The sequence below is a fragment of the Protomyctophum parallelum genome, assembly GCF_964188405.1.
Source record: "Protomyctophum parallelum genome assembly, chromosome: 21".
Taxonomy (NCBI): Eukaryota; Metazoa; Chordata; class Actinopteri; order Myctophiformes; family Myctophidae; genus Protomyctophum; species Protomyctophum parallelum.
The window spans coordinates 10,423,927-10,440,617 of record NC_139713.1 but is presented as its reverse complement, the minus strand read 5'-3'; the positions used below and the strand labels follow the sequence as shown (position 1 = coordinate 10,440,617).

At 42.1% G+C, this 16,691-nt stretch overlaps 2 protein-coding genes across 2 annotated transcripts; both read left to right on the top strand.

Moving 5' to 3' along the window:
• Window positions 1-2,762: 2,762 nt before the first annotated feature.
• LOC310878660 (uncharacterized protein) lies at window positions 2,763-5,681 on the top strand (the record flags this gene model as incomplete). Its single annotated transcript, XM_083793029.1, has 3 exons — window positions 2,763-2,855; window positions 3,556-3,796; window positions 5,248-5,681. Exons 1-3 carry the CDS (start codon window positions 2,823-2,825, stop codon window positions 5,679-5,681), a joined length of 708 nt encoding a protein of 235 aa, XP_083649155.1. The 5' UTR covers window positions 2,763-2,822.
• A 941-nt stretch (window positions 5,682-6,622) lies between these two features.
• On the top strand, window positions 6,623-16,221 carry LOC310879148 (sorting nexin-6). Its single transcript, XM_083793588.1, has 15 exons — window positions 6,623-6,848; window positions 8,239-8,358; window positions 8,797-8,904; window positions 9,474-9,534; window positions 10,799-10,926; window positions 11,771-11,854; window positions 12,125-12,199; window positions 12,348-12,378; window positions 12,560-12,647; window positions 12,929-12,968; window positions 13,124-13,210; window positions 13,919-14,008; window positions 14,546-14,611; window positions 15,368-15,506; window positions 15,559-16,221. Exons 1-14 carry the CDS (start codon window positions 6,843-6,845, stop codon window positions 15,503-15,505), a joined length of 1,122 nt encoding a protein of 373 aa, XP_083649714.1. The 5' UTR covers window positions 6,623-6,842; the 3' UTR covers window position 15,506; window positions 15,559-16,221.
• The last annotated feature ends 470 nt before the right edge of the window (window positions 16,222-16,691 follow it).

The window sequence follows — 16,691 nt, the reverse complement described above, 5'->3', positions numbered from 1 at the left end:
CTCTATAAGGTCTCAACATTCTGATAATGTATATCGTCTTCATTTTGAATCTCAAGGCTTTCAGAGGTAGCCTACAGCTATTCGTTCTTGCAGGCATATATGCCTACATCATGGATATGGTCCACCTCTTCACAATAGGGTGAATAAAACTAGGTCTTTCCTTTCTTCGTCTTTGAACCCCATCCCACTCCCTCTATGATGATGATCTTGTGGGCCTGGGGAGCACGTACTGGGCCTGGGGAGCACGTACCCGTACCTTCAGCCAGACTGTGGGCTTGTGGGCCTGGGGAGCACGTATAACTTCAGCTAGACTCATCATCCCTCGCACAAGAATGATGGCTCGGTCGCTCCCTTGTGCCGGTAGTTATTAAGCAACATAGCCAAGCTCCCATGTGTTCTGTTCTGTCCTCGGATGAATGATTAATGACTGAATAATGACTCCTGCTTTGCTCATGGGATGTACACTAGAATCATAATCAGAGGCCTGCTTATAGGCTGCACACTGCTATAAATGTTTCAGTTCATAGCTCATTATGTTCACTTTAGATTAACTGTATACATTTATTCCAAGTATTCCCCACTGCATAGCTGGCTGACACTGTACATTTATCAGCATCACCTCATATGCTCTCTTTATAGTCTGCACATACAGCAAATCCATTCATGATTATGGATAATACACCAGTAAGACGCCCTGAGGGCGAGAAGCGACTGAGGTCGCGTGCACCCATCAGCCATGGGTGACGGCACACTGCTGGGCAAGCTCTGGCGCTTTGGCCTGGGGGGTCAGATCAACATATGGAATGTCAGAACAGGTCACCTCAATACATGGAGATCTAAGGGTGGCAGCGGGGGAAGTGTCTTGAGTGTACAGGGTTTGATGAGGTCTGGCCATATATGGAGCGTGTCTTGAGTGTACAGGGTTTGATGAGGTCAGATCAACATATGGAATATGGAGGTGTGATGTAACGAGGCGTGACCATATATGGAGACGTGATGAACTTACAACTAATTTGGTCCAAAATGTTCAACAAATAAAACGGTATAGGCTATTTAAATAATTATTATACATGATTAGATAGAACATGACTGAACAAAACCTATCCATACAATTCAATTCAATTCAATTGGCCTTATTGGCATGAGAAAACATGTTTACATTGCCAAAGCAAACCTATCCAGTAACCAATCAACCCCTCCCCCCCACACACACAGGCCTGTTTTTTAGCAGTTACAATTAAATGGATATTGTTTTATGTGCGCGACACGATCGTACGGCGAGTTACAATCAGGACACAGGATACAGGTTTGTATGTCTCTAAATGTTTTGATGAATTGAACAATGTAGACCCTGTTGTAAACAAGTGTAATGCTTAATTGGGTCGTCCACTCACAGTTAACAGTCTTTGTATTGAGTTTGTGCTTAAAATGTACTGTCAATTCTACAAACTGTTAATACATATTTCAATCAATCAAAAAAACACACGCTCTATCTCTATGCACACGCTTTCTCTCCGTTTCCTTGATCTTTTACGCCACCTACTGGTTGAAAATTATCTAGCACACACTGTGTGTTTTCATCGGTTTGTTGTGTTCGGTTTTGTTTTGTTATGCACGGGAGAATAGTTTGACTAAATGTTAATCCAAATTCCAGTAAAATATGTCGGCAGCTGCATAATCTACAATACTAAATATAGTAGTTTAGTTAGAGGGAGAGAACAACATTCTGCATCATTTGAGATCGAGATACATCCAGATATTTACACGTTTGTAAGTATAATAGCCTACCAGACAACAGTTTTTCAGGCTAAGGACCCCCTTAGAGATTGAAGCGGGACCCCTTAGCTGAGAGGGAGATGAAGCAGGGACCCCTTAGCTGACAGGGAGATGAAGCAGGGACGGATCTCTTAGCTGAGAGAGATGAAGCTACAGGGACCCCCTTAGCTGAGAGAGAGAGAGAGAGTTCATAGCTGAGGGCGTTTGTTTCTTCGTCTGTCTGAGACCAGCAGAGTCATCCACGAACGGGAACAATTAAGTTGCAATCACAAGCTGCTGATGTCATGACGCTTCCTGTGAGGTTAGGTAGTTTTAGTTTAGGGTTTGGGTTTTGGGTGTCAGACTAATGCCTGTCACTCTGTCAGTTAGTATGACGGACCAAACACATGCATGCACCCGAAGCAGGGCCCGTAGCTGGGAGGGAAATGAAGAAGGGACCCCTTAGCTGAGGGGTTATTAATCAGATTACACCTTTTCATAGATATCTTCATAGACTTGTTTGACAGCAACTATCATCAGTGTTGTGTTGGATTCATTTTAATGTGTATTTCCAGACATTTAACCACTTGAAACCTCATCATTACCTTTCATCTCTGTACTTGATCCGCTCCTTTCCCCCCTCTACAGTACACCATACCTCTTTGTCGAAAATAGCAGATCTAGAAGCTCACAACAGAAATGTTGTATCTGTGAGGGGTCCCAGACCCCCTAGGGACCCCCTGTTGAAAAGACCCCCTATGTTGAAGACCCCTTAAGTATAGAGCAAAATAATCTGAAGCTGTTCGTCTGGTTTTGTCAGGACTCGTGACACGAGGAAATAAAAAAAGCTGTTAGAGCCGTTTACCCAGTGTACAGTGTACACAACTACACACACACACACACACACACACACACACACACACACACACACACACACACACACACCTCCTCATGCTTGCTGACGTGTTTAGCCTCTCTGTGTACATACGATGATGAAGCAGCAACAGTACTTTGGTATCAGACAATTTTGAAACTCTAACATCTCTCTATATCTCATCACATTCAGGATGGATCTGCATGCTGCCTCCTCCGGGACTCTGGTAGGCCTGTCACAATAATACTATGTACAATGTAGGCATTTTAGCTCTTAATCCAGAGCCACTGACAGCAAGCAAGGTGAACACCAGGTAATTCATCAAATGCATGGAAATAGTCATCTAGGATCATATAGGTAAACCAACTAATCGCAATTACATTTCCTTCATCATAATCATGTTGAAAAATGTTCATATGTCAAACAAGTGGGAATAGTTCAATAATGTTATTTTCTTATTTAAGTCATTAAATAAATAAGTCTGTTAATTATTTTGATATTTAGCTCATTTATCATATCTGCACCTTGTGTAACTTCAAAGCATATACAAAGCCAAGCTAATTTTTATTCATAATGTTCCAATGTTCAATGACAAAAACAAACAAACAATTTAACCGTTAATCGCAATTACTTGTGTGACAATTAATTGTCATGTAAAATGTAATGATCATGAGACTACATTTCTGTAAAAAAACTTATATATTTTCAAAAGATTCTTTATGCATTTTGAAATGGTGTGAAAGTTAACAGAACATGCTGCACAATGACTTGCACGTTTGGTACTTTAAGTAAACGTTGTAAAGTAAACGTTGAGGCCTTTGTGCTTTCACTCAAGTAAATTCAAGTAAACTTCTACATTTCTACATTGCAGTGCCGCTGATACTTAAGTAAGTACTTTTCCCACCATGTGGTGCCAACCCTTTTAGATGCTGGTGTGCTGCCTGTGCATGGCCGTGCTGGGTGAGGAGGAGGCCTCGGACCGGAGTCGCTCCCAGAGCAGCTCCACCTCCTCGGCGCTGAAGAGGAGCTACTACGAGACGCTGGACATCCAGCGGACCGCGTCCGACAAGGAGGTGAAACGGGGCTTCCGTAAGCTGGCCATGAAATACCACCCCGACAAGAACAAGAGTCCCGACGCCGAGAAGACCTTCCGGGAGATGGCTGAAGGTAAAGGGGTTAAAATAGATCTGATATTATGACCTGTTGTAAGTGGTGCTCCTGTGGTGGACAGTAACTACAATTACTAATGAGGTTAGGTACAATTCTCAAATCAGGGTGGCAGGTACACTCAAAGAGAAGTTTTGTGTTTCGGGCCGATCTACACCAAAGATTGTGCGTGTGATGCATGTACAGTCCAACAACTTCCATTTCCGTTGGCCTTACCCTTAGGCCGATATAGGGGGCAGTTGAAATGTATTTTTTGGGGGTAGTAATTTCTTTTTTTTAAAGAACCAGAGGCTCTGCCTGGCCCAACTAGGGTCAGGTAGGGTAGGGTCAGCTTCTTTTTTTTTGTTGGGGGGGAGTGACACGCAGCAAGGATGTCGGGATCGGGACTTGAACCCGTGGCATGCTGTCAGGCTACATCGGAGCCTATAGTGCCCGGACCTCTAGGCCAGAAGTCTGGGCCGGGCAGAATTTGAGAACTCTAATCTTATCCAACAAGAAGCAGAAGTATAAATGTATAGTGGCTAATTTACACCAACAATAACATCTCAAAAAGCCACTAAGGCACCAGGCAGCGACTCTTAGTTCATGAATGAGTTCATTGTGAATTTGTCCAGTCATGGCAGCAAAGTTTTGTGGTGTTTATTTCAGCTTCTCCAGATATACAGCAAAACAGGTGTTGAAATGTTTTCTAGGCTCTGCCCTGACCTGCTGGTACCCTCCCGGAATACCAAACGACTCGCCCATTTACCAACTCGCCCCCGCGAAATGTTTTAATGTAGTTAACAGTTAATTTTGTATTTTTCCCTCTCTGAAATCTGGAATTATCTTGTATACAGATTTATTTGATTACATAGTAGTCGATCTCTATACTGCTTAATTAAGTTAATTTAGGACCTTCTAGCAGTTCATTCTCGTTTTATTAAATACATTTCTTCCATGTAGCCCATGTTTTGTAATGGGATCATCATGCTATTATGCCTGTGGATATACAGTGAACTTAACAATGATAAATTAATATGATAATACCTTTTATATAATCACCAACATGAATTATGTTTGTTATTTACAGCTAGGTAGAGTAGTGGGGCGAGATGGAAAAGGGCCGGCCGTACCTGTTACCCCCTCCCGGAGCTCACATGATTGCCTCTTCTCATTCTCAGCTGTGCCCCCAAAATGCCCATCACCTTCAAAATAAAAGCATTAGCTGTAACACAAATCTACTTATGCAAAACAAAACCAAATAGCTGCAAGCAGTTCTTGAGGGATTCCCACGACCTCTACCTCTACCTGAATTTTGTGGAAAATGACAGCACAGAACTGCCAAAAATTGGCAATGCCCGTACGAAAACAATAGGGGGTCTTCTGACCCCTAATAATACATTAATTAAATATACAGAAAAATAAATCCTGAATAGCTCGCACAATAAATAATAAGTCCATTTCTCCCTCAGCTTACGGAGTCCTGTCCAACAAGGACAAGAGGAGGCTGTACGACCAACTGGGCCACGAGGCTTACCTGAAGAACGAAGAGGAGTTCGGAGGAGGTTCCGACGACGACCACCACCATCACGACTTCTTCGACTTCAGCTTCGACGAGCTGTTCGGCGACATGTTCACGTTCGACGGCCCGGACGAGGGGGAGGAGGGGCCCTTCTGGGGCCAGGGGCCGGGGACGGGGCACTGGATTTTTCCTCAACCTCCGGGAGGGGAAGGAGGGGCTGCCGCCGACGAGGGGGAGGATTTTTGGGGGTCAGATTTCCATGACCCTGCAGGTCATCAGGGTCACTGGTTCGGGGACCAGCAGCAGGACAGCCAGCAGGAGTACTGTTGGAACGCACCGCAACCCGACGGCAGCACCGTTAGGATGTGTACTAGCGGAGGCTGAAGCCAAGGTCCAATTCCCCAAATCTCGGCCACTCGCTCGCTCACGCTCGATTACTCCAGCATGGGGATGTTATGGTGAAATTTGTGACCTGCCAACATTTTTGACCACCTCGTCACATAACATGCATGGAGGTCTTTAAATACGTGGCCTGAATACCGCTAAATAATAACAAAGATGTGCATGATTTACATTCGGACACTAACATTATGTGATTGTCTACACGATTGTCACATATTTCATCAGGTCGACATGCTGCAGTGAGCGAGTGGCCGAGATTTTGGGTATTGGAATTTGGCTAAACGCTACCTGACTGATGGCAGCACCGTCCTGACGTGTGACTGTGACCGAGGCCGACGTCATTTCTCTGTTGAAAAGTCTGTCGGCTGTGATGTTTGTTGGTTTATAATAATAATAAAGTCTCTCCTCTACATATTTCCCCCCACTGCGTGTGGCAGATCTGTAAACCATTTACGGATTAATTTATTTTAGTGATCCTTAATGATAACCTAAATGTGTCAATACAGCATCACAATCAGTTTAAACACTTTATCCATATTCTATACGTTGGCTATTCAAAAACAGCACATCTACAAATCTTGTACATTGGCTAGTTTTGAATAATAATTTAAAAAAAGTATCTTGGTCAGGGGGCGTGTCCTATACTGTAGATACTCTGTCACTCAGTAACACATGCTTTCCTCTGCTCTGCTGTTTCCTCTGTACTGCAGCGCCTTCTGTTGTTTCCCCTGTGCCAGCACTTTAGTTTACACACTACTTTATATCCTCTCTCTCTCTCTCTCTCTCTCTCTCTCTCTCTCTCTCTCTCTCTCTCTCTCTCTCTCTGACCCACACACACACACACACACACACACACACACAGCACCGGTGTGCACTTTGACCCCGAAGGATATCCTGTGCCTTCTCAGCATGTTATGACAGTGTGAGTGCAGTCACTATAGGAGACAGTTATGCTAGCACTTAGGCCAGTGTTACTGTAGTACCTTTAGAAGACACACACCTCTATAGTCTAGACAGTTACTGTAGCCTCTATAGAAGAACACAGACCTCTTGGAGTCTTCTTTCAGGTTTCAGATTTCAACCTAAAAGGACAACAACACTTCCTAGTAGTACCACAGCAGGTCTCACACTGCATGTTTCACCATGATGGTAAGTATGACTTCTTAGTGCCTAAAAAGTTCTGTGCAGCTTCTGATTGTCATGTGATGTGACACGCGGTGTGCAGAGTACAGCATAGTAGACACACACACACACACACACACACACACACACACACACACACACACACACACACACACACACACACACACACACAGAGAGAGAGAGAGACTATACTTTTGCAATGTTACAGTTACAGTATGATGACATATTCAGTGGTGATTTCACTGCTGTTCTCACTGCATGGTTGCAATGGTGTTATGTACAGTATGAGATACAGGAAGAGTGGGCACTTCAATGTAAAATTGCCTGTTGTGTCCAGAATGTAAAAATATATATATTTTAATGTAAAGTAAACATGATTAGAACATGCACGGTACATCATTATCAGACCTAAATTGTTTATGCCCCAAAATGAATAGTTCTTTTAGCAATCGTAGAAATATTAGACCTTAACTGGCGATTAAGCATGTTCTAATTTTCCAATAACGTCATGTTGACTCACACTCTTCCTTAGTGCCCACTCTTCCTGTTACCGATTTATGAACCTTTATGATATTTATAAATGATATGAATTACAATTGGTTTGTTAAACCCATTCAGGACGGGAACCCCTTTTGGTGTTTTAAGCATATATGGTATACTTTAGCTATTGAAAAATAGCAGATCTGCAAGCTCATAGCACGGCACCGAAAGCGGCACTGAGCGCTGCGCTACGAGCTTGTAGATCTGCTTTATTTTTTTTTATCTTGAAAATGTGGCGCAAATCTTTGAATATATATTCTTTCTTTGCTTCTGAGGGGTTCCTGGAATAACATATTTTCAGATGGGGGTCGGTGGGCAATTAATTACATATAATTTTGGGGTCCTTGACATGAAATATTGAGCACCACAGCACTGATATAGAAACCTAGGTATTTCAGAAAACTAGTCTCAGGATTTAGAAGACATTTTTTGAATTTCGACATCAGGCCTAAATGGGTTCAAAAAAGAAAAAAGCCCTCTGGAGATTTGGTCAGTTGAGATTGGATTTCCATCCCTAGTGAGGGACCAATCAGGGCCCAGTAAATATGGGGCGGGTTTATCACCAGAGGCATTTCTTTGAGGGGTGCTAGCCCCTCCTATGCCCAGCTTTGTGGGTCTGTGTGAACACAAACATTTACACATTAGTGGACACATTTCTATGACTATTAGTCAACTAAGAACTTGTTTAGTCGAGGATTTTCAGTCCCGCTACTGATGCAAATGTATCCATGAATGTAGCGTTATATAGTTTAATAGGTGCCTATAGCTTAATACTATTTGTAGTTTAATTAATTAGGTGACTGTAGCTTTTAATACTATACTAGTTTAATTAATAGGTGGCTGTAATTTCTTTTAGGATGAGGATCAGGAAGTGACATCATCATCATCCTCGCTGGATGTCAGCTGTCACAACATCAAAGTGACAGAAGTGTCCATAGATGGAGATACTCTGAACTTCATCATCGTTTCTCAGAAGGTGAAGCTGATTGGTTGATTGATTGATTGATTGATTAAAAGCATGCTTTAGTTTATACTCCTTTCAAGCTGTTACAATGAATGTAGCAGTAAAAATGTGATTATTATGACTAGAACTAGAATATGTTTTTAAATAATACGATCACACTTTCACTGATCCCCAGCCATGTTGAAATATTAAAGAAGAGTACCTCAAATTGCCATGTATTGCTGTATTTTAATATATTTTGATGAGAAATATTTTGATGGAATATATTACATTACATGGGGTCAAATATACAGGTGTTGTTTCACTTGTTTGACAAAAGTTGGGTTTCGTGGTCTAGGGTTAAACCAGTCTATGGGTTAAACGCATGTATTTCATTATTATTATTATTAGGCATTGCATCACTTATTTTTCATAATAGTGTGTGTGTGTGTGTGTGTGTGCGCGCTCCAGCTCTCGGGGACCGGGGAGTACCATGTGGTCAGGACCTACGAGGACTTTGATTGGCTGCAACACCAACTCTTCTCTGAAGACGAAACGCCTGAGATACAAGGAATTATCGTTAGTAGAGGCTTTTATTCTGGAATACATAGAGGCTTTCAATCCGAAATACACAGAGGCTTTTAATCTGAAATACATAGAGGTTTTTAATCTGAAATACACAGAGGCTTTTATTCTGAAATACATAGGCTTTCAATCCGAAATACACAGAGGCTTTTAATCTGAAATACATAGGCTTTTATTCTGAAATACACAGAGGCTTTGAATCTGAAATACATAGGTTTTTAATCTGAAATCTAGAGGCTTTTAATCTGAAATACAACTATAATGCAGGAGGCAGCACACGAAAACGAGCGCTTCCAAACTCACCTGCAAAAATAATCACATGCTCAGAATGTCTTGACAGAAAGCATGCTCATGTACAACATGTACATAACGGTGGATTTTTATGAAACCTACACTTTGCAGATAGAAAGAGCATATAATTCAAGCTTTCCATATAGCGGCAATGTTGATGAGTTTAACGTTGTTTAATACAATCTGATGTCAAGGCCAGAAAGTAAGTTGTTTTTTTATATAACTTCCGGGTACGATGAAGTCACGCACATGTATTTTTGGTTTTTTTCCAGTTTCCACCACTTCCTGCAAAGGCTCAGGTGAATGCATCTGCTAAGGCTATGAAGCAGCTTGGTATGTAATAATTATATAATATGTATGTACTACATATACTCTATGCAGGTACTAATTTTACTCTATGTATGTACTAGGGCTGTATAGGCTCCTGGTTGGTGCCTTGCATGGTTTCCTCTGCCATCGGTGTATGAGTGAATCGGTGAATGTAATGCACAATCTATGTAAAACGCCTTGGATAAAGGCGCTATATAAATGCACCATTTACTATAATTATATAATATAATCTATGTATGTACTAATTATATACATATACTCTATGCCAGGGGTGTCCAAACCTTTTTCAAAGGGGGCCATATTTATAAGATTTATAAAAATTAGAACACCCAAGGGGCCAACTACATAATGTACATTAGGATTTAAACGATTCTATTTAACTATCATCATCATCATCAATATTTAATATCAATGGTCTTTTTTTGTCAGGTGTGTGCTGTGAACAAAAAGTGTACAGTAAAGTAATGTCACATTACCAAATGTAACCAAGCAAGCAAGGTACAAAAAAAAGAAAAGATACAAGGAACAAGGAACACTGACAAATTATACTCTCGGAAATGGTTAAAATGGGTCAAAATGTCCCATATTTGCATGGAGTTTCAATACATTTAAGTGTAAACACTGTAAAGCACTTTGTAACTATGTCCAGAAAGGTGCTATATAAATAAATTCATTATCATTATCATACTGTTCATAATACAATCCAGGTATGAAGCTGCAGGCCGTATAAAATTGCGGACCGCACTTTGGACACAGCTGAGCTGCTCTGTAGTTACTAATTATAAACATATACTCTTTGTAGGTAGTAGGTACTAATTATATACATATACTCTATGTAGGTACTAATTATATAAATATACTCTATAGGTACTAATGTACAGTAGGTAGGTACTAATTATATAGGCCTATACATACATTTCTTTCTGAATGACAGGAGATAGATTCAAATAACTATAGAGTAGGCTAGTTAACCTTATGAACCCTATAGCGTTCGTATTCTGTGAGCAAACATTTGGCAAAAATAGCCGATCTACAAGCTCACAGCTAATCGCAATGTGACGGTGTTGTGAGCTTGTAGAGTGGCCTTATGGTTAGGGTTAGTGCAATCTGAGAACCCAACGGCCATCGTCAAAAAATAAAGGAAAAACAGCGCCCTCAAGAGTCTGTCTTGAGAGGTTAGTGTGATGTAATATTTATAAATACTGCCTTCTGTACAGTACAGGCATCTGGCTTCCGGGTTAGTATTCTGTGTCTTCTTGTCTTGTAGGCATCCTGGCTTTAGGACAGGACTGGCAGCCATACTGTCTGGCTCTGGAGAAATACCTCCACCTGGTGGCCACACACAGAACACTCAGCAAAAACAAAGCTCTGGAGATCTTCCTTACAAGTTCAGAGGTCAGTGAATAAACACACTTCACTTCACATAAGCCACAAAATTCCAATACCCCAAATCTCGGCCACTCCCTCACTGACTCACTCACTCACACTCACTCACACAGCGTGGCGAATTACGGTGAAATTGGTGACCTGCCGAATTATGTTACCATCTTGTGAACTTCACACAACTTACATGGAGGTCTTTAAATATGTGGCCTGAATACCGCTAGGTTGAACTCTACTAATGAACAAACGATTTGCATTCGGACACTGAAATGTGACGTCTACACGATTGTCAATTTGTCACATGCTGGAGTGAGTGAGATTTTGGGCATTGGAACTTGGCTTTAGAGATCAAGGGCCCTATCTTGTGCCACGCCTTACACCTTATCCCTAAACATATTTGCCATTCATTACTATTTTATAGTAGAATACAACTTGTTGTTTTATGAGAGTAGAGAGATACAACTCCTACTGTAGTTTTAGATATAAGGTTTTTTATGGTTGTGGTAATAAACCAGTTATGACAGACAGCATCTGGCTAAATGGAAAGACACGTGGCAGCTTTACTATGATAGGCTAGTAAAATAAATAACACATGAGAGCTTTACTGTGATAGGCTAGTAAAATAACACATGACATCTTTACTGTGATAGGTTAGTGACAATAACACATGGCAGCTTTACTGCGCTATCACTAGGAAAATAACACTTAAATCGAATGTATTGAAACTCCATAAAAACAGCCTAAATGTTTCATCATAAGACAGCGGAAGAGAGCAGCAAAAACAACAGCACAAACATTAAACAATTCTGGACAACTGTACCACAACAAAGTGTTAAGTTATTCAATCAATCCCCAGCCTCCTGGACGTCAGAACGCAAAGAAAGGAATCTTCAACCGACTGAGTCTGGCCATGGAAGGCATGAGGAAGGAAGGACATAAGGTAAGAAGGAAGGACACACACTCTCACTCACTCTCTCTCTCTCTCTCTCACACACACACACACACACACACACACACACACACACACACACACACACACACACACACACACACACACACACACACACACACACACACACACACACACACACACACACACACACACACACACACACACACACACACACACACACACACACACACACACACACACACACACACCTTTTGTATGTAATCATTGTGTATTAATATGTAATCATTGTATGTGCAGGATGTTGACGAGTTCTTCCAAACGGAGCGTGATCACAACCTGACTCTGATCGGTTGTACCAAGACAGCAGCTGAGGTGAGTTATTGATTAATTGATTCATTAATTGAATACTTTATTAGTCAGAATTGTAAACAGCACGTGGTACAGTAACTGCAGTTTCTGTTTATTGTTTTTCTTATTTTTAATTTTATTAAAATGTTCTTATTCAATATTTTTCTTGTAGAGATTCATGGATGTGGTGCTGACAGAGCAAAGTAAGAATCCACACACACACACACACACACACACACACACACACACACACACACACACACACACACACACACACACACACACACAAGGCAGGGATGGTCATAGACATAATGTAGGCAACGTAGACAAAAAAAGTGTGTGTGTGTGTGTGTGTGTGTGTGTGTGTGTGTGTGTGTTCTTCAGAAACAGCAGTGGCTTGTGGACACCTCTCTGCTTCTCTGCAGCTGCTTGTGGAACCAGGAGAGGAACCCAACAAACAGGCCTTCTCCAAGTGAGACGACCAACTAACACTTTACTAATCCTAACACTAGCAGTGAGACAACATCTAACACTTTACTAACCCTAACACTAGCAGTGAGACGACCAACTAACACTTTACTACACTTTACTAACCCTAACACTACCAGTAAGACAACATCTAAGACTTTACTAACCCAACACAGAAACAGAATGTGTGGAGAGTAACACAGAATGCGTTGAGGGTAACACAGAATGCGTTGAGCGTAAAACAGAATGCGTTGAGCGTTGACTGACAGCATGTTTCTCTTACAGGATCTGCGTGAAGGTTTCAGAAGTCATCGACTCCATGAGGGTAAAATGTTCACTCCAAACGCAGCTTCACAGCAGTCATTTTGACATGGAGTGGTGATACTAAAGGAGTAGCTCAAGTGGTGTGTGTGTGTGTGTGTGTGTGTGTGTGTGTGTGTGTGTGTGTGTGTGTGTGTGTGTGTGTGTGTGTGTGTGTAGAAGAACATTGCGAGCGTTGCGGACAATGATGTGAACACCCTGGGTCTGGGACTGGATCTGGACTCTCGCTACCAGGAAGCAGAGAAGGTCTGTATTCTCACATCTTAGTTTTTTTTTCCTATCCTACGATTTTTGCAAGTGTTAATTATCTAATTGTAATCCTGGGCGCTACACTTCCTCTGCCAACCTGGGGGGGCAGCGGACTGACCTCATGCTTGCTTCTATGCATGAGGAGTCTAAGCTGCTTCTTTTCACCTGACAGAGGGGAGTTTCCCTGGCCGGACGTAACGCGTGGAAGGAACACATTATTCCAACCAGTTCCTTTCCCCTCCATCAGGCGCCCCGGGCCATTTAGACCATGAGGTCGCTGGAACAACATATTTTGAAATGTTGGTCCGCGGCCAAATACAGATAACTCTGGGGGTCCTTGACATGAAAAAGGTTGAGCACCACTAACATAGAAACATAGGTTTGACAGAAAACTGTCATGATTTAGAAGACATTTGTAGAATCTGTTCTCATGGTCTATTTCTTTTGCGGAACCTGGAACCCCCACTCCACTTTGAGAACCACTTATTTGCATTACACAGTGGTTGCCAAACTTTTCAGCACGATCGAGACCCAAATGAGAGGTTAGACGTTTGCCGGGGACCCAAACAAGTGAAAATAGCTGATCTACAAGCGCACAACGATACAATTATTATTATTATTATTATTTTAATAATGGGAAAATGGGATCTTTACTCGAGTCATGACCATACAAATTGTTTGGAAAACCATTTTTGTGGTTGACAGGAGATGCTGTTCAGGAGGACGTGTAAAATGGTGGAGTTGGAGACCGCAACCAGGAACGCTGAAAGAGCCAAGCCTGTCAAGAAGGCTGCTGTGAGTCAGACAATCAACCAATCAATCAATCAACTTTATTCATGTGGACTCAGAGTTTCAATAAAAGCAAACAGAGTAAAACACATTACTCTGCATTACAGAGTAAACACTCATAAAAAAGGCTTACCTTTTAGTCACAGAATATTACTACGATCGCATCCTCGACCGATGATAATCCGAGAGACGTTCGCCCCAAAAAATTAATACAAATAAAACTATTGTCCATTAGCTTTTTTTTGTAATGTAACGTCCTACTGTATGTGATCATACTACAGCGTCACACAAAAGCATCGAACGTAGCAGATCTGCAAGCTCGAAATCCAGCACAAAGCAACACGCTTTGAGCTTCTAGATCTGCTATTTTTTTATTTGAATGCTGAAAGGTTAAAATTTTGGACATATGAGGTACAATATACAGCACTCTGTGTCCATTCTGCTAATTGCCTATACATTGTACAGTTTATAAATTGGTGTGCTCTATGCATAACCTATACATTGTATAGATTACAAATTAAATTGTGCTCTATATGCATTTAGATGGAGGAGTTGAAGAAGGCTTCGGAGAAGGACTTCGATCACATCTCTGGAGTGGCCAAACTGGAGGTACACATGCACCCCCGCGTGCACGCGCACACACCACACACACACGGCAGTAACTGAGTTAACCCTGGACCCCCACATTGACACTAATTAGCCCGCGGACCCCCATTTGAAAAGATATGCCAGGGACCCGTCATAAGAGAACACTTTTACAGCTCTAGCAGTAATTCTCAACCATTTTAATCTCAAGGACCCCCAGTTTGACATGCATTAGGCTATGGATCCCCATTTAATGGCATTTCTATCTCTGGGACTCTTTACAATTTATTATTGTATAGATCAAAGTTAATTTGACTCTGAGAGTTACAAATTGACATTTGGTTCCGTTTGTACACTCTCAGAGTTAGTGTTACATACAGGTCCATTTGGCTCCAAACTTTCATTTAGCTGGGGACCCCCTGGAACTCCCTCAAGGACCCCGGACCCCAGTTTGGGAACCACTGCTGTAGGGCATAGCAGTAGAAAACCCACAGACAGTTCAGAAAATATCTGCATTAATTATGCCTGGAACCAAGCCAGGCAGCATCCTGGTGAATCATGACCATGAAACATCCCTGTGTGTGTGTGTGTGTGTGTGTGTGTGTGTGTGTGTGTGTGTGTGTGTGTGTGTGTGTGTGTGTGTGTGTGTGTGTGTGTGTGTGTGTGTGTGTGTGTGTGTGTGTGTGTGTGTGTGTGTGTGTGTGTGTGTGTGTGTGTGTGTGTGTGTGTTTGCATGCGTGAGTGCACGTACGTGTGTGTGTGCACGTGTGTGCTTTCCAGATTGCACGCTTGAAGGAAGTGCGTGTCCAGATGTTGCAGCAGGCTCTGGTCCAGTGGTGTGAGAAACAGCTGGACGCTGCCAGGCAGACCGCTGAGCACTACCACCTGCACCTGGAGGCCTTCAGGGAGATGGTCTAGTCACTAGACACTAGTCCTGGTGCAGGTGGTAGGGACTGTCACTAGACTCTAGTGACAGTCCCTACCACCTGCACCAGGAAGCCTAGTCCCTATCACCTGCACCTGGAGGCCCTCAGGCCAGGGAGATGGTCTAGTCCCTACCACCTGCACCAGGAGGCCTAGTCCCAATCACCTGCACCTGGAGGCAATTATATGTTTATGAACTGTCAAAAAGGTCTATTCTAAGGTAGCATATACCTGTATAGACATATATGATCCTGCTCATTACTGAGCACAAATGTATTATACATAAATCTTCGTGTTCGAGCACAAAATGCATTTTGAGAACCCACAAATCGTCCACATGCGCGCACTGTGTGGCCACACACACACTTTACAGTTGTGGCCCCTGGCCTAATCTAGTTGAATACCCCTGATTTAGTCCGTACGACCTGCACCAGGAGGCCTTCAGGGAGATGGTCTATCTACTCTATTCCCTACAACCTGCACCAGCAGGCCTATAGTCCACATTGACCACGATATTACTACAGTATGACCACATTATTGGTGATTGATTGTACATGATACGTTACAATTGAGGCTATGTGCGTGCGTGACATTGTACCTGGAGTACTGAGTGGCACAAAAAACGACTTTCTGGCCTTGACAGCCCATACCTCCAAACAGAAAAGTCTGTTCTGAGTGTATTAAATGTTGAACTCACCAACATTGCAGGTGTATGGAAAGCTTGAATTATATTCTATCTGCAATGCTTTTGTTTAATAAAATTAAAAATCCACCATAGACATGTTGTGAGCTATACTTTCAAGAAAGTCCCTACAGGTGAGTTTGTCAGTTTGGAAGCGCTTGTTTTCAGTAACGCAACGTCCTGCTGCCTCCTGCATTATGTGCAAGTGCAACACATGTCCGTCATGAGAATATATAGGCACAAAAAAAGAAAGACAAGAAAAACACTAAATTGCACACATTGTATATGGGGCACTACAAAAGTGTTACAGCAGTGGTTAATAGCTCAAATGGCCATAACGTTGGTGACCATTGCTCAGAAGCACAGCATAGGACAGTCCTATGCTATAGGAAAACTTCTATGTCATACTTCTGTATGTCTTTGTCACGAGTCAACTGCAATACAAGCATGTATGCTTGTTTGCTGCTGGAAAGTGACTGTGCTGCAGGTTATTGACCA